This window comes from Peromyscus eremicus, chromosome 20, assembly GCF_949786415.1.
Source record: "Peromyscus eremicus chromosome 20, PerEre_H2_v1, whole genome shotgun sequence".
NCBI classification, from domain to species: Eukaryota; Metazoa; Chordata; class Mammalia; order Rodentia; family Cricetidae; genus Peromyscus; species Peromyscus eremicus.
Window position 1 is genome coordinate 22,124,242 of NC_081436.1, and position 17,317 is coordinate 22,141,558.

The 17,317-nt window shown below is 48.9% G+C and overlaps 1 protein-coding gene across 4 annotated transcripts in view; it reads right to left on the minus strand.

Annotated features, from left to right (window-relative positions):
- The window catches only part of Sgsm3 (small G protein signaling modulator 3), a 32,174-nt gene that overhangs the window by 1,815 nt on the left and 13,042 nt on the right, over positions 1-17,317 (minus strand). For all 4 annotated transcript variants that reach the window (XR_009375584.1, XR_009375585.1, XM_059248041.1 and 1 more), the window contains exons 2-15: positions 7,586-7,690; positions 6,730-6,815; positions 6,289-6,355; positions 3,636-3,841; positions 3,437-3,544; positions 2,827-2,970; positions 2,362-2,557; positions 1,957-2,102; positions 1,493-1,717; positions 1,078-1,132; positions 873-1,000; positions 616-771; positions 404-458; positions 123-172 (exon numbers count right to left, since the gene is read on the minus strand). Coding sequence is in view for 2 of the 4 variants with exons in the window: in XM_059248041.1 (XP_059104024.1) it covers positions 123-172; positions 404-458; positions 616-771; positions 873-1,000; positions 1,078-1,132; positions 1,493-1,717; positions 1,957-2,102; positions 2,362-2,557; positions 2,827-2,970; positions 3,437-3,544; positions 3,636-3,841; positions 6,289-6,355; positions 6,730-6,815; positions 7,586-7,595 (1,632 nt within the window). In the remaining 2 variants the exon portion in view is untranslated. The remainder of the gene's footprint in view (positions 1-122; positions 173-403; positions 459-615; positions 772-872; positions 1,001-1,077; positions 1,133-1,492; positions 1,718-1,956; positions 2,103-2,361; positions 2,558-2,826; positions 2,971-3,436; positions 3,545-3,635; positions 3,842-6,288; positions 6,356-6,729; positions 6,816-7,585; positions 7,691-17,317) is intronic.

The following is a 17,317-nucleotide window of genomic DNA, read 5'->3' on the forward strand; positions in this document are numbered from 1 at the left end:
ACACCTGCAGCCAGCCACCCTCTCCTGTCCTCCTGGCAGCTCCCCTAAGCCAGGGACCTGGGACATGGACCTGGTAGGAGGATGCTCCCACACAGCTACAGGGTGTAGCTCCACACTCTCACCTCTTTGCTCCGTTCATCCAGGACCTCCACAAACTTGGCTGGAAACCAGCCTGTGGGAGGAAGCAGCCACGTGAAGAGCACCAGCGGCCATCCCAGCCCTCCTATCCAAGGTTCGAGAGCAAAGGGCTCCCCAGACCACCCAGACCCTTGAAGTAGGCCAAGCATGCCAAGAAGACCAAGGGGAAGAAAGCCCAGCTCCTTCCGAGGCCAGGGCGGAGGAAGGACTGGTACAGCAAAGGTTCCTCTCCCCTGCCAGCCCCGCAGCCGACAGAAGTCCTCACCTCTCAGGCCGTTCAGCTCACCCACCCAGCAGTGCTCATCCTTCTGAGAAATAATCTGCAGCAGAAAACAGGACAGGGCTCAGGGCCTACACAAACTACCTCAGGTCCTCAGCACCTGCCAGGCTGACACCAAGCATGCTCAGCAGCATCCGCTCTCGGCAGGGAAGGTGGGGAGCAGGCCCCAGGAAGCATGCGCGCCAGGCCCCACATACCGTGATGATGTCATTTTTTCGGAAGCCTAGCTCATCATCATCATGCCGCTCAAAGTCCAGCAGAGCCTTGGCCCGGCGCCGGTGGCTACGTAAGCATGCCACGTAGTTCTCGTGGTCCCGCTGGTGGCTCTCCATGCTGTAGTCTGGGGTCAGCTCCTGCCGGAAAGGAAAGGCCCACCATGGAGGAGGAAGCCTCAGTACCAAGAATGGGCTGGGGAAGGGGAGCCCCAAACTGAGTCCGGGAGCCTGCCACTCACCACACTACAGTTCTTGGGGTCTGTGCATTGGAAGTGGCGAGCCACACGCAAAATGGCTTCACGGAGGTCAGCAACCAGTTCCGTCTGCTTGATGTTCTTGGCCTTGAGAGCCTCCAGGTCGTCCTCCCCTAGGAGGCACACAGGAACAGTGAGCAGCCCTGCCCGACCTCTAGAAGAGCCCACACAGACCCACACTGGTGCTCACCAAAGAGCAGGGAGGTGATGCCAGACTTCCTCCGCTGGGTCCTGCGGCGCACAACCTGTGGAGAGGAAAGCCGCTCAGCCGTGGCCGAAGTAACCACTCAGGAAAGGGAGACACTGACTTGTGTGTCTCAGTGCCCGGACATTTCTGATGCCTCAAATCGTGTCTTCAGCTCAGGCAAGGGCAATGTCCCCCTCACTAGCGAGTCCGGGAATGCATGTCACCGAGGACGCCTAGGTCACCCCCTAGTGGCCGCCTGCTTGTCTGACTGGGCCACTGCAGGCATGTGCAGAGCTGGGTGGGATGGAGAGTGAGTGGCTCAGCATGGAAGGGGCGGTCTGTTTCCTACAGCCCTTCACTCTGGGCTTCCTTGGGAACTCCATGATTTAGCCAAGACAGAGCCTCCCACGCAGCCCACCTGAGAGAGGTTGGTGGTGGCACTCGTGCCCATGGTCTGGCCTCGGTCTGCGATGAGGTAGGCCAGGTGCTTGCGGCGCTGGGTCTCCACGGCCACGTCGGTGAGGGAGCCAGCCAGCCGCATGGCCTCCCCCAGCAGCAGCTCCGCATCTTCCATCTGTGCTGGGATGTCTGACAGCGTGTTGAAGATGGAGGCTGAGTTCTCTGACTGTATCAGCTCTTCCTCCTGGGGTGGGGTGGGAGAGTAAGGCAGCATGGCCCTGGCACCCTGAAACCCATGCCCTTCAGCAGACCCGGGAAGGTCCATCCCCGAGCACACCCCCACTCAGGGCTTCTCTCAGGCAACACTGTGATGAAGTCTGGACTATCACAGTGTCTCCCAGGGCTGCTGTATTGGTACAAGCTCTCCTGTTCTCAGTCTGGAAGCTAGGTGGCCCAGATCAGTGGGTAGGAGACTGCGAGCACCTTGAGGCGCAGCATGCCCAGGGTCATCTGGAACAACACCAGGGAGCCCTCGTAGAAAAACAGGTCCCAGATGCGCAGCAGGAGTCTGATGTGAACCACGCTGGCGAAGGCGGTCAGGAACCAGTGCAGTGTGATCAGGGACAGCTCTGCCAACAGACACCAAAGCCACAGTGGCTGGGACCAGGCTGTGGCCTACAGAGAACATCCTGGCAGGAGCCAGCCAGCTCCCAAAGAGCAGCAGAGGGGAGAGGAAGGGAAGGGGTCAGAATACAGAAGACAAGAGCAACACAAACCACATGAGCCTCTGCCTACAGCCTGGCCATCAGCCCTCTGCTGCCTCGAAACCTCAGAGCTCACCACCTTGGGACCCCTGGACCTTGGGGGAAGGAGGCAGCCAGGTCTCACCAATGTCATGTTCCTGCAACAGTTTGTCCAAGCGAGGCAGGTACTGAACGATCAGGTGGCGCAGGACCCGCTGGTCAGTCTGGACACCCAGCAGGGTCGTGCTGAAGTAGGAAGCAGGCAGCAGGTCCTCGATGATGGCACACATCATCCAGAAGGCATCCTCCTCCTCCAGGAAGAGCAGGAGGCAGGCAGCCACCTAGAGAGAGGGGACGTGAGGGTTCTACCTAAGTACTCATGTGAGTCAGAAAGGCTGCCTCATTCCAGAGTGGCTGCTCAGGAAAGGCTCTTGGGGACACTACCTTTCCAGGCTGGTTGAGAGGGCCCCTGGGAAAAGAAACACGTTCCCGTGGCCCTCCTTGGGGACTCCCAGGTCAATCCCTGCCTCCCATCCTTACAGCACCTCTAGGGAGGACATCCACCACAGGAGGCCCGGAGAAGACCCTGGACGCCTCCCAGGCTGCTCACCATGCCCGTGCCCTGGCAGTAGCCAATCTCTGGGTAGAGCCAGGCCAGTGCTCGGAGAACTCGGCGCAGACGGGGCACCCCGATGCTGGTCACGTTGGCAAAGCAGGCATTGCTGGGCATGGTGCGGAGCAGGTCCTTTTCAATCTGTCAGATCCCCACCCCACCCCACAAGACCTCGTTTGATGCAACTGTAGACTGACACCCACCCGGTCAGGGAGAGAGGCTGTAGGTGGGTGGGCTTCTGTCCCATCAATGGGGATTCCTTAGGGTCCAGGCCAAGGCCAACCCTCCCTTCTCCAGAATCGGATCCCATCGAGTATGGAACTGAGCCCACACCAGCCACCTGGGAACCTCCTGCCTGACCCAGATCTGTATTTAAAATTTCCTGCTCTTCCATGTCCTTCTACACACTTTAGATAACTTTCCCTGCAGCCCTGAAAGACCCAGAAAGGAGCACGTTTACTCCAGGCCACATTCATGAGTCAAAGGGCTGCCCACCCTGCCAAGGAGACCAACAAGGGGCATCCGAGGCGACCCCTCCCTCCTGCCAGGGCATACAGGCCCTGCCAAGCAGCTGCTCCTGACCAGCTAGCTGGCTGTCCCGTGTTACCTGTTTCGCAGCAATGGTCTCATCATTGGAGCTGTTCTTTACAATCTCACGGTAGGACAGCTCAGAGTTCTTCTTCTTCTGTAGCGCCCCAGACAGCCGCATCCACAACTGGAGAGGGAAGTCACACAGCAGTTCCGTTTGTGATAGGCCAGGGCACTCTGAACTCACTGTGGGGTCCTTGTCTTTGTGGCCACCTCACCTGGGGCCTCATGCCATGTGGGATGCCAGCCAGCACTAGGGAGCGGAGTTTCTCAGAGCGGGGGAGGGAGACTGCAATCTTGTCCCAGGTCAGATCCCCCACATCATGGTTGTGGGTAAACTCCAGGTGGGCCTGCCACCGCAGCCTCTGAGGGGGGTCCTCCACCAGGGGTGCACCTGCCATCTGGCTGCATCCAGGCTCAGAACCTTCCACCGAAAGAGAACAGAGGAGGGAGGGAACCGTGTTCCTCACTCCACGCTCCCCACAGCAGCCCCGTCTGTCCTGATGGGGCTTTCTGCTGTGTCCAGGCCAGATGGCTCCACTGCCCACAGTCTCTCGTGAGCTCTAGCCACACAGTCTTCTTAGTGCAAAGGAGGCCCAAGCAGCCCCAGACCCAGAAGCCAGGTCTCCATCCTCCAGAGGCTCGAGAGGCTCCTTGTACCCCAAACGCCAAATTCAACCCATTGCAAATACAATGGGCTTTGTGTATATGTGTGTGTGTGAGCACATGTGTGCAATAGTGCAGGTGTAGAGGTCGGGACAACTTCTGGGAGTCACTTCTCACCTTCCACCATACGGGTCCCAAGGACTGAACTCAGCTCACCAGGCTTGGTGGCAAACACCTTTACCCACTGGGCCATCTCACCGGCTCTGGATTTTCTTGCGTCTTGCCTAACCCCTGACTACTGACCCATACCAGGACATCAACCTTCCCCTCTAAGGGCCATGGCAGTGGCCATCTCATTGGCCTCCACAGCAGTCACATGAACCTTCCAGGACATGTCAGATCATGTCACTGCTTAGGCTCAAGACCAAAGGCTTTCGGGCTCCGTCATCTGCTACTCTGTCCTCAACTCTCACCTCTTTCTTCTTACTCCCTGCATGCCATTCTTCTCCAAACCCATTCACTCCAGGACCTTTGCCCCTGCCGCTGCCCTTCCCCAGTGCTGCCCTTCCCCAGTTCTACCCCCCTGCCCCCCCACCCCGCCTCTAATCTCTATTCAGAGTCTTCCCTTCTGAAAAGCCTTACTTAACTGCCTTATATGTAATGTTCTACCTCCCATTGCTACCCATGGAATGCTCTTCACAGGTCTTCTTGCCCCCAGCATACTCTATTTCTGTTTGACTACGGCCTGTCTCCTCACCAGATGGGAACTCTGTGGTCAAGACCATCTTTGGGGACATAAATGGGAAGAAAGCACAGGCACCATAGCTTCATGAACCCCTGGAACACAAGAGGACGAAGTCTGCGGCCAATGAACAATCTGTATGGTGAGGCCTGCCTGCAGAGCCTCCTGGGCACTCCCCCTAAGCCAAGCTCTTCCCCTAGTTCTTAAGAACTTCGACCTTGGCAACATTACACAAGTCCTAAGTGAGCATCCTGACGGGTGTCAATAAAAAAAAAAAAAATGCCAAAACACTGTTCCACATGTGGTCATGAACACTCGGGACTCTAAATCTAGTGACCTATCAAAACACAAATGATTTCCATCATTCTAGAAAGTTCTCTGTGACCCTCTCAACCTGAGCTTTTAACTTCCATCTTCTTGCAAATGACAATACCAAGGAAAACTAATGCCTGAGTTAGAAACGTGAGTGACGTGAAGTTGAGCGCTTCAGCTGAAGGAAGCAATCCTGCTATTCCTGCTGGCAGGCCATCATGGATTTGGCAGATGGCCTTCCCAACCAGATGGAGCATCTAGTCTGATGTCCTCTTATAGAAAAACGGCTATGCCAGGTGTGGTGGCACACACCTTTAATGCCAGCACCCGGAAGAGAGGCAGGTGGACCTCTATGAGTTCGAGGCCAGCCTGGTCTACATAGTGAGTTCCAGGACAGCCAGAGATCTGTAGAGAGACCCTGTCTTACAAAAGAAAAGAGGTGGTGTGGGAGAGTGGTTAAGAGCACTGGCTGCTCTTCCAAAGGACCTGAGTTCTACTCCTAGCAACCACATGATGGCTCAGAGCTGTCTGTGATTCCAGTTCCAGGGACCCAACACCCATGGCAAAACACCAATGCATATAAAATAAAAATTAAAAATTAAAAAAAGAGGCTACAAAAATATCACAATCAGCTGTAATATGATATTATGAAGCCATTAAAAATGTGTAAAGTAATGTTTAAAAACACAGAAAGGCTCCTGGTGTAACGTGTGACATTTCACAGTGTCAGGAAAAGAACACCTCACGCAGCAGCAGCTTCCTCAAATTGTGGGACTTCAGGTTCTTTTCTTAACCCCCCCCCACACACACACAGGGTTTCTCTGTAGCCCAGGCTGGCCTGGAATGTGCTCTGTAGCCCAGGCTGGCCTCGAACTCAGAGAGATCTGCCTGCCTCTGCCTCCCGAGTGCTGGGATAAAGGCGTGCGCCACCACCGCCCGGCTCCATTGCTTTAATCTTCATCCCTTTCCTCACTGTTTAACTTGACTACAATACACATAACTGCTGTGTTATGTAAAGATCAAGAAAATTTATCTCAAAAAAAAAATAAAAAGTTCCCATAAAACTTACATCACTCTTAGATGTACTCTGTCCTAAACTCCTTAAATGACACCCTCAAACCTCAGAGGTCATATGCAGTGGAGTGCAAAACCCAGGGCCAGGATCCTCCCGAGAACATCAGTAAGATCACACAGAAGGGGCTGCGTCTTACCTTCCTTGTCCACACGGAAACCAAACTCATCATAGCAGAACTCTGGTTGCTCTGCAGACTCTTCCTTCTAGAACCAGGATTAGGAAGCAGGTTGTCTGTCCTCCACAGTGAAGCAGTTCCAAAAGATGCCACCCATACAGCTGACTGCTAACACCCACCCTGATAGAGGTGACCCTTCTATGAGGCCTTCTCTGGCCATCATTGAAGCAGAAGGGTCACTACCATGACTGAATTCTCCTGTGTCTCCATAAGTCTTCCTCCTAGCTAATGACTGAGTCCTACAGACTCGAGACACTAAAATGCCATCTCTGGTAGTGAGCCTGTGACCCTCTGTGAATGTGGAGTGGGTCATCTATTCCCAGAATACTTGCAAAGGTGCATCTCTTCATGAAAAGCATGGGAGCATGGCAGGCTGGTGCCCGGTTATGCGAACTGCTATACCTGTGTGTACTTGGCCAGGATCTCCTGAGGCCATATGCTTGGAGTCAGGGCGGAGAAAGGGCCACTGGCAGAAGGCATGTGGTTTCCTACAAAGATCAGAGAGAACAATCGAGAGAAGCAGGAACATCAGGCATGGTGGCACACACCTTTAATCCCAGTAGAGGTGAGGCATCTGAGTTTGAGGCCAGCCTAGTCTACATAGTGAGTTCTCATTCCAGGCCAGCCAGGAGTACATCGTCAGACCCTGTCCCATTAAAAAAAAAAATCACAAAAAAGACTGGCTAGACAGAGTAGGCTGATGAGGCTGGTAGAGACATCTAAAAATGAGCACTGTGGAAAAGCAGCATGTCCAACATAGAAACTCAGACTCATTTTTTTTTACCCCCAGTTTCGAGACAGGGTTTTTCCATGCAGCAGCCCCGTCCTGGAACTCGCTCTGTAGATCAGGCTGGCCTTAAACTCACAGAGATCCGCCTGCCTCCCGGATGCTAGGACTAAGGTCATGCACCACCACTGCCCAGGCTAAACTCAGACTCTTTACCTCCTTCCCTACCACTGTGGGAGGATTCACAGCAGAGGAGCATGAGCTAGAGACGTAAACAGAGAAGACAGTTTCAGTCGCTGACCCAAGAGCCCAAAACCTTCTCTTTCCCCTTTCCTCCTCTCTAGTGTGGATCGGTTTTCAGTTGTTTGAGTTGTTTTTGAGACAAGGTCTCACAGCTCAGATTGCCTTGGAACTCTCTATGTGCTGTGGTAGGCCTTCAACCCCTATCTTCCTCTGCCTCAGTAGAAGGCTAATTAGGAAACGAGTCAGCTCCACCAGCAGCTCTGGTGGGTGTGCAGGCCTTGTCCCCACCTGACATCATGTGCAGTAGACAGTAGCAGGTCCTCACGGATCCAGGCTTAGATGGTCATCACTGGCATCTCTGACTGTCATGAGGCTCCTCAGGCTTCATCCACCCTGTCAGGGGAACACAGGGGAGGTTGTTCCACATCACTCCTCGATCCTGAAGGAGAGTCCTCTCCGTCCAGTCCACTGCTCAGCTAGGAGATGTCTACTGTCATTTCGCTCTCTCTTTTTTGTTTCGTTGTTTCAAGACAGGGTTTCTCTTTGTAGCCCCGGCTGTCCTGAAATTTGCTTTGTAGACCATGCTGCATGAATTGTATACTTTAGAGCTCACCGTCTACACCACAATGAGGTGGTGGCTCATGCCTTTAATCCCAGCACTCGGGAGGCAGAGGCAGGTGGATCTCTTGAGTTTGAGGCCAGCCTGGTCTACAGAGCGAGTCCCAGAACAGCCAGAGCTATTATACAGAGAAACCCTGTCTCAAAAAAAACAAAAAAACAAAAAACAAAAACAAACAAAAGAAAAAGAAAAAGAAAAGAGAGAGAGGGAGGATATCTCTCTGGGTAAGGGAGGAAGGGTTGTCTTCTGGAGATCTGGATTCTGGCATCAGTTCTGCCAGTCTCCGCTTGTTCAGGCCCTAGGGAAGTATATTTCACTTCTTTGAATCTCAGTTTTCTCACCCATAAGATGGACATGACCACTCATGCCTTACAAAGACCATGAAGATAAGTAAGACCCTGCAAATGAGGCCCTCAAGCACACCGTCTGACTTAGCATCGGGAGACTGAGGATCCTAGTAACTTCTAGAAAATGACTGTTGATATCTGAGCCTTGGGTCCAGCCTGTAGTACATTAAAAACTATTAAGCCATTTGAAACTGCTGGTCCTCACGTATGATAGCTACAAAACCAATGTCAAATGGTTCGATGCAATGCATGCCCAGATGAGATCCTAAGACAGCACATAACCACGAAGGAGGTGATTGGGTTGTTCCTTGAAGAAGAACAGAGCACCTGGCATGGTGACAAATCCCAGGAGGCAGAGGCCAATAGACCTCTGTGAGTTTGAAGCCAGTCTGGTCGATATAGTGAGGTCCAGACCAGCCCCAGCTACACAGTAAGACCCTGTCTGAAAAATCAGAGGACGGGGAGAAAATAGGGCAGAGCAAAGCACGGAGGAAAACCGGTTGTTGAAAGTGGAGGAAATGGTTTCTGCAGAGGAGGGCAGAGGGGCCGGAAGACAATTCTCAATCAGCAGCCTCCTACTCACTTGTCACTCAGCACACCATGACTGAGCCCTGAGCCAGGCAGCGGTGTAGCTGACAGGTCAGACATGAGACAAAAGCAGATGGGATTGTGAGTCTCCGAAGAGAGGGGCTGTCTGTGTCACATCAATAGAGGCTTTGAGAGCTGAGCAAGGGGTCCAGGCCTGGACTTCACTGAGAGAGAGATCCAGGTGCAGGGAGCGGCCAATAAGCTCAGAGCCTGGGGTGCAGTGAGGGGATCGGAGTGACAGAGAGCCACAGCGGGCGCCAAGGGCGCCTCATCCTGACAACAGGCCTCTGACCTTCATTCTCACAGGGAGAGATCAGGAGGTTCTGAGCAGCCATGAAGAAAAATCTGATTAGGATTGGATAAGCTCTCCAGATGCCCAGAGGTCTATGGGGACTTCAGGCAGGAGCAGACGGCCCAGGGTAGGAGATGATGTGAGCTTTGCCTGGGTGAAAGCACTGAGAAAGGCTCAGACTGTGCATACGTTTTAACAGGCTGCGGGTTTCAGCTCTGAATTTTGAATACATGTGTGGATCTGTGCCATTTTCATGTATGTTGTTTATATGGATACATAGACTTCTTCAGGCTTTCCTTAAGCCTCCCAGACGTGATACTGCTAAGCTGGGCAGGAAGGTTTTTCAGCTTCTAGTTGCTATGGAAAATTCCCTGAAAGTACCCATCTGAGAATTAACAGAAGTAGCCCAAGGAGTGAGTCACATCTTGGCTACCTGGTCTCTGTGACTGCACTCCTGTCGCCACAGGGATGTTAGGAAGAAGAAGAAACTTTAGAAAACCCTAACTGATGCAGCTACCTCTGGGGTGCTCTCAAGAAATTGTAACAATTAAATGCACGTGCTTAAAGGAACTAGTCCTGATGATATATATCCCCCACTAATTTACCAATCCCATAACTTCCTGGTAGACAAATGTGCCACTGTATGCAGGCACATAGGTACTGCTCATGTCCTGTGGTCTCCTGACATGGAATGAACTACACCCTACAAGAAAACAGGACTTCTGTCACACAGGTAGCTTTCTGCAGATATCTGCCAGGAAACACAAAGGCTAAACCACAAAGGCAAAAACCCAGATTTCTGGTTGCACTTAAGATCCTGAAGACCACTCTTTCTCTCTAAAGAGACGAGGTACCACTGAAAGCTACAGATAACCCGAGAAGAGCAGCTCAGAGCTGGGAAAGTCGGAGAAAAGCTAAAGGAAGGAGGAAGTTAGCATGGCCACTAGAGATGCTCCCAGCACCTACATGGTGGCTCAAAACCATCCATAACTCCAGTTCCAGGAGATCCAGTGTCTTCATCTGACCTCCCTGGGCACCAGGCGTACATACATACATGCAAAAATACTCATATACATAAAATAATCTAAAAAAAATTTAAATAAATAAATTTTAATAGAAGATTTCATAAAATAATAAAAGTTGGATATTGCCACTATGACAGTATAAATGGCTTAACCTTTAAGAGATGATTAGGTGTGTGCACATCTTTAATCCCAGCACTTGGGAGACAGAGGCAGGAGGATCTTTGAGTTCAAGGCTAGCCTACAGAGTGAGGGAACAGAGGCAGGAGGATTGCAAGTTTAAGGTCAGCTCATCTATATAATGGGATCCTGGCTCAAAACAAACAAATGGTGATTGGACTATTAAAGCCATTAGACAGTAGGAATGTGGCATCTACTGCTCTTGGACTTTTGTTGTTATATGTTTTATAATCTAGCCTACGTTGTCCAGGCTGGTCTTAAACTTTTGGACTCAAATGATCCTTCTACCTCAGCTTCAAATGTTGGCACTATAGACATATGCCACTATGCCTAGCTTGGTCTTGATTTTTTTTATGTTATTTTCTTTGGAAGTATTTGAGACTACAACTATTTGAGACTTCAGACTTTTTCAGAATTTGGAAAATTTAAGTAGACTTTATAAGGGAAGTATCCCTAATTGGAAAATCTGAAACTCTATCTATCTATCTATCTATCTATCTATCTATCTATCTATCTATCTATCTATTTATTTATTTTTAGAGATAGGATCTCTCTATATATCCCTGGCTGTCCTGGAACTTGGCTATGTAGACTAGACTGGCCTCAACTTCACAGAGATTTGCCTGTCTCTACCTACACTGGGATTAAAGGGATGCGCCACCATATCTGGCCTGAAACTTTTTAAGCATCAGAAACACTCAAAAACTCTAAGAACACTTGCTGCCCTTCCAGAGAACCCGGGTTCAATTCCTAGCACTCACACGATGGTTCCAGGGGATCCTATGCCCTCTTCTGGCCTGTGAGGGCACTTCATGTATATGGTGCACAGATATGTATTTGACATAAACACCTATACACATAAAACAAAATAATAACTTAAATTTAAAAATTTTAAAGATCTTTTTATGTGTATTGGTGTTTGCCTGCATGTATGTATGTATGTATACCACAAGTGTCTCTGGTGCCCAAGGAGCTCAGAAGGGATCTGGTTCTCTGGTACTGGAGTTTCAGATAGCTGTGAACCATCACATAGGGTTCTGGGAGTTGAATCTGGGTCCTCTACAAGAGCAACAAGTGCTCTTAACCACCAAGGCATCTCTGCAGCACAAAATAATAATTAAAATTTAATGTGCAGTGTGGTGGTGCAAATCTTTATCCCAGCACTCAGGAAGCAGAAACAGGTAGAAATCCACAGGTTTGAAGCTAGCCTGGCCTATACAGTGAGTTCCTGGTCAGCCAGGACTACACAGTAAGACTCTATCTCCAAATTAATTAATTAATTAACTAATTATGGGTAATGTTATAGTATACATATTATAATTAGAAATAATTACAACTTGGTAATTGCACTGGAATAAGACAGATGCAGGTCTCTAAGCCTTTCTTCCTCTGGTGGCAAAGCTACTACTCACCACCTCAAATTCCCTTCTTTGGGGAGTTAATGTTTTTGCAAAATCAAGTGGAGAAAAAGCAGAGGGGCGGAGGGGAGGAAGTGCAAATAGCTCGTCTGTAACTGTGAAAAGGACGCCTTTCCCTCTCATTTGTAGGTAACACTTTACCAACACAGCACAGCTTGAATTTGACATCTTAGCAACCTAGGAAAACATGAGCTTCTTAAACTGCTAAATGGTAAAATCATCACTTTTCAAGTTACTGTAGGAAGCCCTCCCGCCAACAGTCTAAATAACCACTGGAAAATAACTCAATGCCTGAAACCAGAGCTGGCAAGCCCCAGTTTTACTCTGCAAAGGCTGGACAAGGTACCCCTGGTACCCAAGCTTTCACATGGGGCTGCAGACGATTCCCAGCATGCTGACATGAAATAGTTTTCTAAAAACAAAAGACATAAAAGCAGCCTACAGGAAAAGAGATGCTTACCAAGGAGAAGAGCAAAGTACAGCCATCTGCAAAATACACTCCTAGGGGAAAAGATGCCATTTCCAAAACCATTTTTCACATGTCTCCTGAGTTCTGTGCAAATGCCCACAGGACCATCTCATCCACTGGCAACGCAGTAAAATGTAAACACAAATGAAAGACTGAAGTTGCAGCAACTAGACAAATGAGCTCTCCGGCCAGATGTGGGAGGAGGCAAGACAACTGGCTATGCAGCTACAAGACCCTGTCATAAAAACAATACATCCAAGTCTCCAGATGAGAAACAGCCACTAGGTTTACTATGTATGACAAAGGAAATTCGGGACTCTGCTTTACATTTTTGTTTGGTTGGGTTTTTTTTGTTTGTTTGTTTTTTTGAGACAGGGTCTCACTATGTGGCACTGGCTGGCCTGGAGATTCCTATGTAGATCAGGCTGGCCTTGAACACACGAGATCCACCTGCCTGTGCCTCCTGAGTACTGGGGAAAAGGTGTGTGCTGTTAGGACTAAAACAACTTGAAGAAGTGAGGTTTTATTTCATTTACACTTCCAGGAAACAGTTCATCACTAAGGGAAGTCAGGACAGGAATCCAAGCAGGGCAGGAACCTGGAGGCAGGAGCTGATGCACTGGCCATGGAAGAGTGGTGCTTCCTAGCTTTCTCTTTATGGCTTGCTTAGCCTGCTTTCTTGTAGAACCCAGAACCACCAGAAATGGGAAGGGCCCTCCCACATCACTAATTAAGAATTATAATTTCCCTATCTTATGGAAACATTTTCTCAGTTGAAGTTCTCTCCTCTCAGATGATTCCAGCTGTGTCAAGGTGACATAAAACTAGCCAGCACAGTGTTCCAGTTCCTAACCAACCTGTCCAGACATACGTAATAGCTACCATTCACTGCAGGCTTTCTCTGTGCCAAGAACTCTAATAAGCGGAGCTAGATTAAAACCTGTAGAGGCCAGCCAGGAGTAGTGGTGCACACTTTTAATTACAGCACTAAGGAGGCAGAGGCAAAAGGCAACAACTCTGTCAGTTAAGGCCAGCCTGGTCTACATAGTGAGTTCTGGACAGCCAAGGTTATGCAGAAAGACTGTCTCTAAAACAAACAAACAAAAACCCCAAACCAAAATTCGAAGATATGCAAACAACAACAACAAAAAAAAACCAACAGGACATACATTTCACGTAAAATAGAAGGCACAGTAAACTGGGCAGTAGGTAGAATTTTACTTAATACTCTTGTATCTTTTTTTTTCTTCTGTGTGTGTGTAAGGTCTGCATGTGTCTGTCCAGTACACACATGTGTCTGTTTTAATGCCAAGTATTTTTCTCTATTGCTTTTCACTTTTTAAAAAAGATATGTTTAATTTTAAGTATATAGGTATTTTGCCTATATGTACATCTATGTATCATGTGTGTATAGTGCTTTTGAGGCCAGTAGAGGGTATCAGATCCCCTGGTACTGGAGTTAGATCGTTCTGAGCCACCATGTGAGTACTGGGAATCGACTCCAGATTCTCTGGAAGAGCAGCCAGTGCTCTTAACCACTGAGTAATTGTTCCATCCACCTCCCTCCTCTTTTTGAGACAGGTTCTCTCACTAAACCTGGAGTTCAGCAATTCAGCAAGACTAACTGGGCATCAAATCCCAGAGGCCCTCCTGTCACCCAGCACTGGGATTATAGGTGTGCAGTTTTGTTTGTTTTTTTGTTTTGTTGTGTTTGTTTGTTTTGTTTTGTTTTTTGAGACAGGATTTCTCTGTGTAGCTTTGGAGCCTGTCCTGGAACTCGCTCTGTAGACCAGGCTGGCCTCGAACTCACAGAGGACCACCTGCCTCTGCCTCCGGTGTGCTGGGATTAAAGGCGTGTGTGCCACCACTGCCCGGCTTGCCTGGCTTTTTATGTGGGTGCTGGGGACCTGAACTCAGGTCCTTACGCTTGTACAGAAAACACTTAACTGGCTGAGAAATCACTCCAGTCTCACCTTTGATACAGCTAATGCAACAGGCACAGGTCTACAATCCCAACACTGGATTATAGGAAGGATTATAGGAAGGAGGACCAAGAGTTTGAAGCCATTTAGGGCTACGTAGTAAGTCTGAGACCAGCTTAGGCTACATTAATGTTGTTTCAAAAAAAATAAACCAGAGGCTGGAGAGACGGCACAGCTGTTAAGAGCGCTGGCTGCTCTTCCGGAGAACCTGGGTTTGATCTGATTCCCAGAACCCACATGGCAGCTCACAGCCATCTGCAATCTTCAGTTCCTGGGGATCAATGCCCTCGGGCCTCTGAGGACACCAGGCATGCACATGGCACATAAACATACATGCGGGCAAAACATGCATATACATAAGATAGTTTAAAAAATAAAATAAAAATAACAAATGTTTTAAAATATCAACCGGTGAGGCTGGAGAAGTAGCCATAACCAGTAGAGCACTTGTCATGAAAGCATGAGGACCTCAGTTTGGGTTCCAGAACCGGATAAAACCAGACACAGTAGGACCTGTCTGTCTCTGCACCACTTTCCCAACGCCTCCTGAAACTGATTTTTCTTAGAACCCGATGCTAACAAGGAGCCAATAGAGCCTACGTCAACATTACAGATCTCTCTGGCGGGACCTCCACCTCCGGTCTGGTCACCTCCCCATCCACTAGCTTACCACCACATGGTCTTTTCAAAATGGACCCAATCATTTCCTTCCACTCTCCAACCTTTTTACTTCCTTTCAAAGAAAAGTTATCACTGGGTGTGGTGGCGCACACCTTCAATCCCCAGGGTCAGTTGAGGCTAGCCTGGTCTACATAGTGAGTTTCAGGGCAGCCGGGGCTATGTAAAGACCCTGTCTCAAAAGAAAAAAAAAAAAAGAAAGGCCTAAATTTGTTACCTTACTTATACTGGATGACCTAAGGCCCTGTAGCATCTGCCACAGTATATTTCCCCAGATAGTGGGACCTGTTTGCTTCCTCTCAGAGCATGGTGCCGGGATATAGCGGCCATCGGTGCCAACCTTCTAGAACTGGCCCTTCCCAACACACCCCAATGACCCTTGCTGAAAACATGTTTATTATTCCACCACCTTTTAAGTCCCTGGGGTGACATCTGAGGTAAACCCCACTTTCTCAACGGCCTCCTGTAAAACCAGGGTTAGCAGAGAGGAGCACAGCACTTCTCTACTCACTTCTCCAGCTCCTGCCCTTACTACAGGTCTGCTACTGGGGCTGCCGTCCCTTCCTTGAGTCAATATTTCCTCTGTGGCCAGGGATAGAATGTTCTTTTCGGCCAGAGAGGTGTGGCAGTGTAATACAGAACACACACTGGGCAAACACTAACCAGGCAAGGAGGAACCGCCCCTGGAGCAGACGCCAAGGAACAGGCTGCCCCTTCCTGTTCAGCAGCCAAGAGAAATGCAGCCCTCCTATTTGAACTTGCTCAGGATCACAACCATCATCTCTCTGAGGCCTTCGAGTCCCTCCACGGCTCATTCCTCTACATTTACAGCTTGGCAGTATCCGGCTGCTAATGAAGAAACCAAAGCTAGGTATCTGCATAGCCCATCTATGCCACCATTAAGGGAGTGAAAATGAAATGTGTTAGCTAACTGCATGAAGCTCAACATTCAGGTAGCCCTAAAAAATAGCTAGGTGGTTTTGAGGAAAATAAAGTTACTTGAGGGCCGACTAGAGAAAAAAATACTGAAAAATCTTTTTTTTTTTTAACTTATAGTAACATAGGGAGTCTGGTAATATAGCTCAATTAGTAGAATGCTTGCTTAGAATGCAGGAAGTCCTGGGTTTGAATCCCAACACCACACAGAAACAGTATGTGGTGTGTAAACTGGTAATCTCAGTACTCTAAAGGTGGAGGCAGAAGGATCAGAAATTCAGAGTCATCTTTGGCTACACTCTAGGCCAGCCCGGGATAGACATAGATAAGACCTTTTCTAAAACAGATGAAAATAAACTAAAAATACCAATTGGGGCTAGAGGGGTAAATCAGTCATTAGTGTGTGCTGCACAACCATGAAGACCCAAGTTTGGACCCCCAGCACCCACATAAGAAGCCAGGCATGGCAGTGTTCATCTTATGACTATTTTTGCATGCCTGCCTTCTATAATATCTTAGGTTTTTGTGATAGTTCTTCATATTCCATACTTGGTATGTGTGATTTAAGCAATCAGGTTGAGGGCTAGGAACTGTATATTGGGAACAGTGCTAGCCTAGCATGCATGAATGCATGTTCTGGCTTCCTTCAGTGATGGACTGTGATGTGGGAGTATAAAAGAAATAAACCCTTTCCTCCCCAAGTTGCTTTGGTCACAGTGGGTCATCACAGCAATAGTAACCCTAGGACTCGGGTTGGATTCTCAGCACCCACATGGTCACTAACAACCAATCGTAACTCCACCTCTAATGGATCCACCACCCTCTTCTGACCTCCAGGGGCTCTTGCATGCACAGGATACACACAAACTCTACACAGGCACACATATACATAAAATACATCTTTAACCTGCTGTGCGGTCTTCTCACTTAGTTTATCCACTCTCTCTTTTCACCCTCCACACGTTAACTCTTCCACTCACAGCAGCCTTTCAGCCCGATTCCTTTGCTGTATCTTACCTTGAGCACCTTCTGTCTGTTCTCCTCCACTCCCTTTAGTCAGTACATACACTCATCTCCTGAATCCTTAAATTAGAACAGCCAAACCATGTCTCTCCAGCCTCTTATCTCTTAACATTTTTTTATCTGCTTTACTGACATGTTTTTAAAAGCACTTGCAAATTAACTCACTCCTTTAAACTTTGTGGCTTAGCTTGCCTGTCTTAACACTAGACTCTAGGGTCTCACTGCTTTCCTAGTCATTTCATAGTTTGGGTTCCATTCTCCTTCCAAAGTGTGATTTAAGGGGCTGGAGAGATGGCTTAACAGTTAAAAGCATTGGCTGCTCTTACAGAGAACCCAGATTGGATCCCCACCACCCACATGGCAGTTCAAAACTGTCCATAACTCCAGTTCCAAGGATACAATGCCTTTTCCTGTCCTCTAAAGGCACCAGGCACACACTCATACATATAAAATAATTAAAAATTAA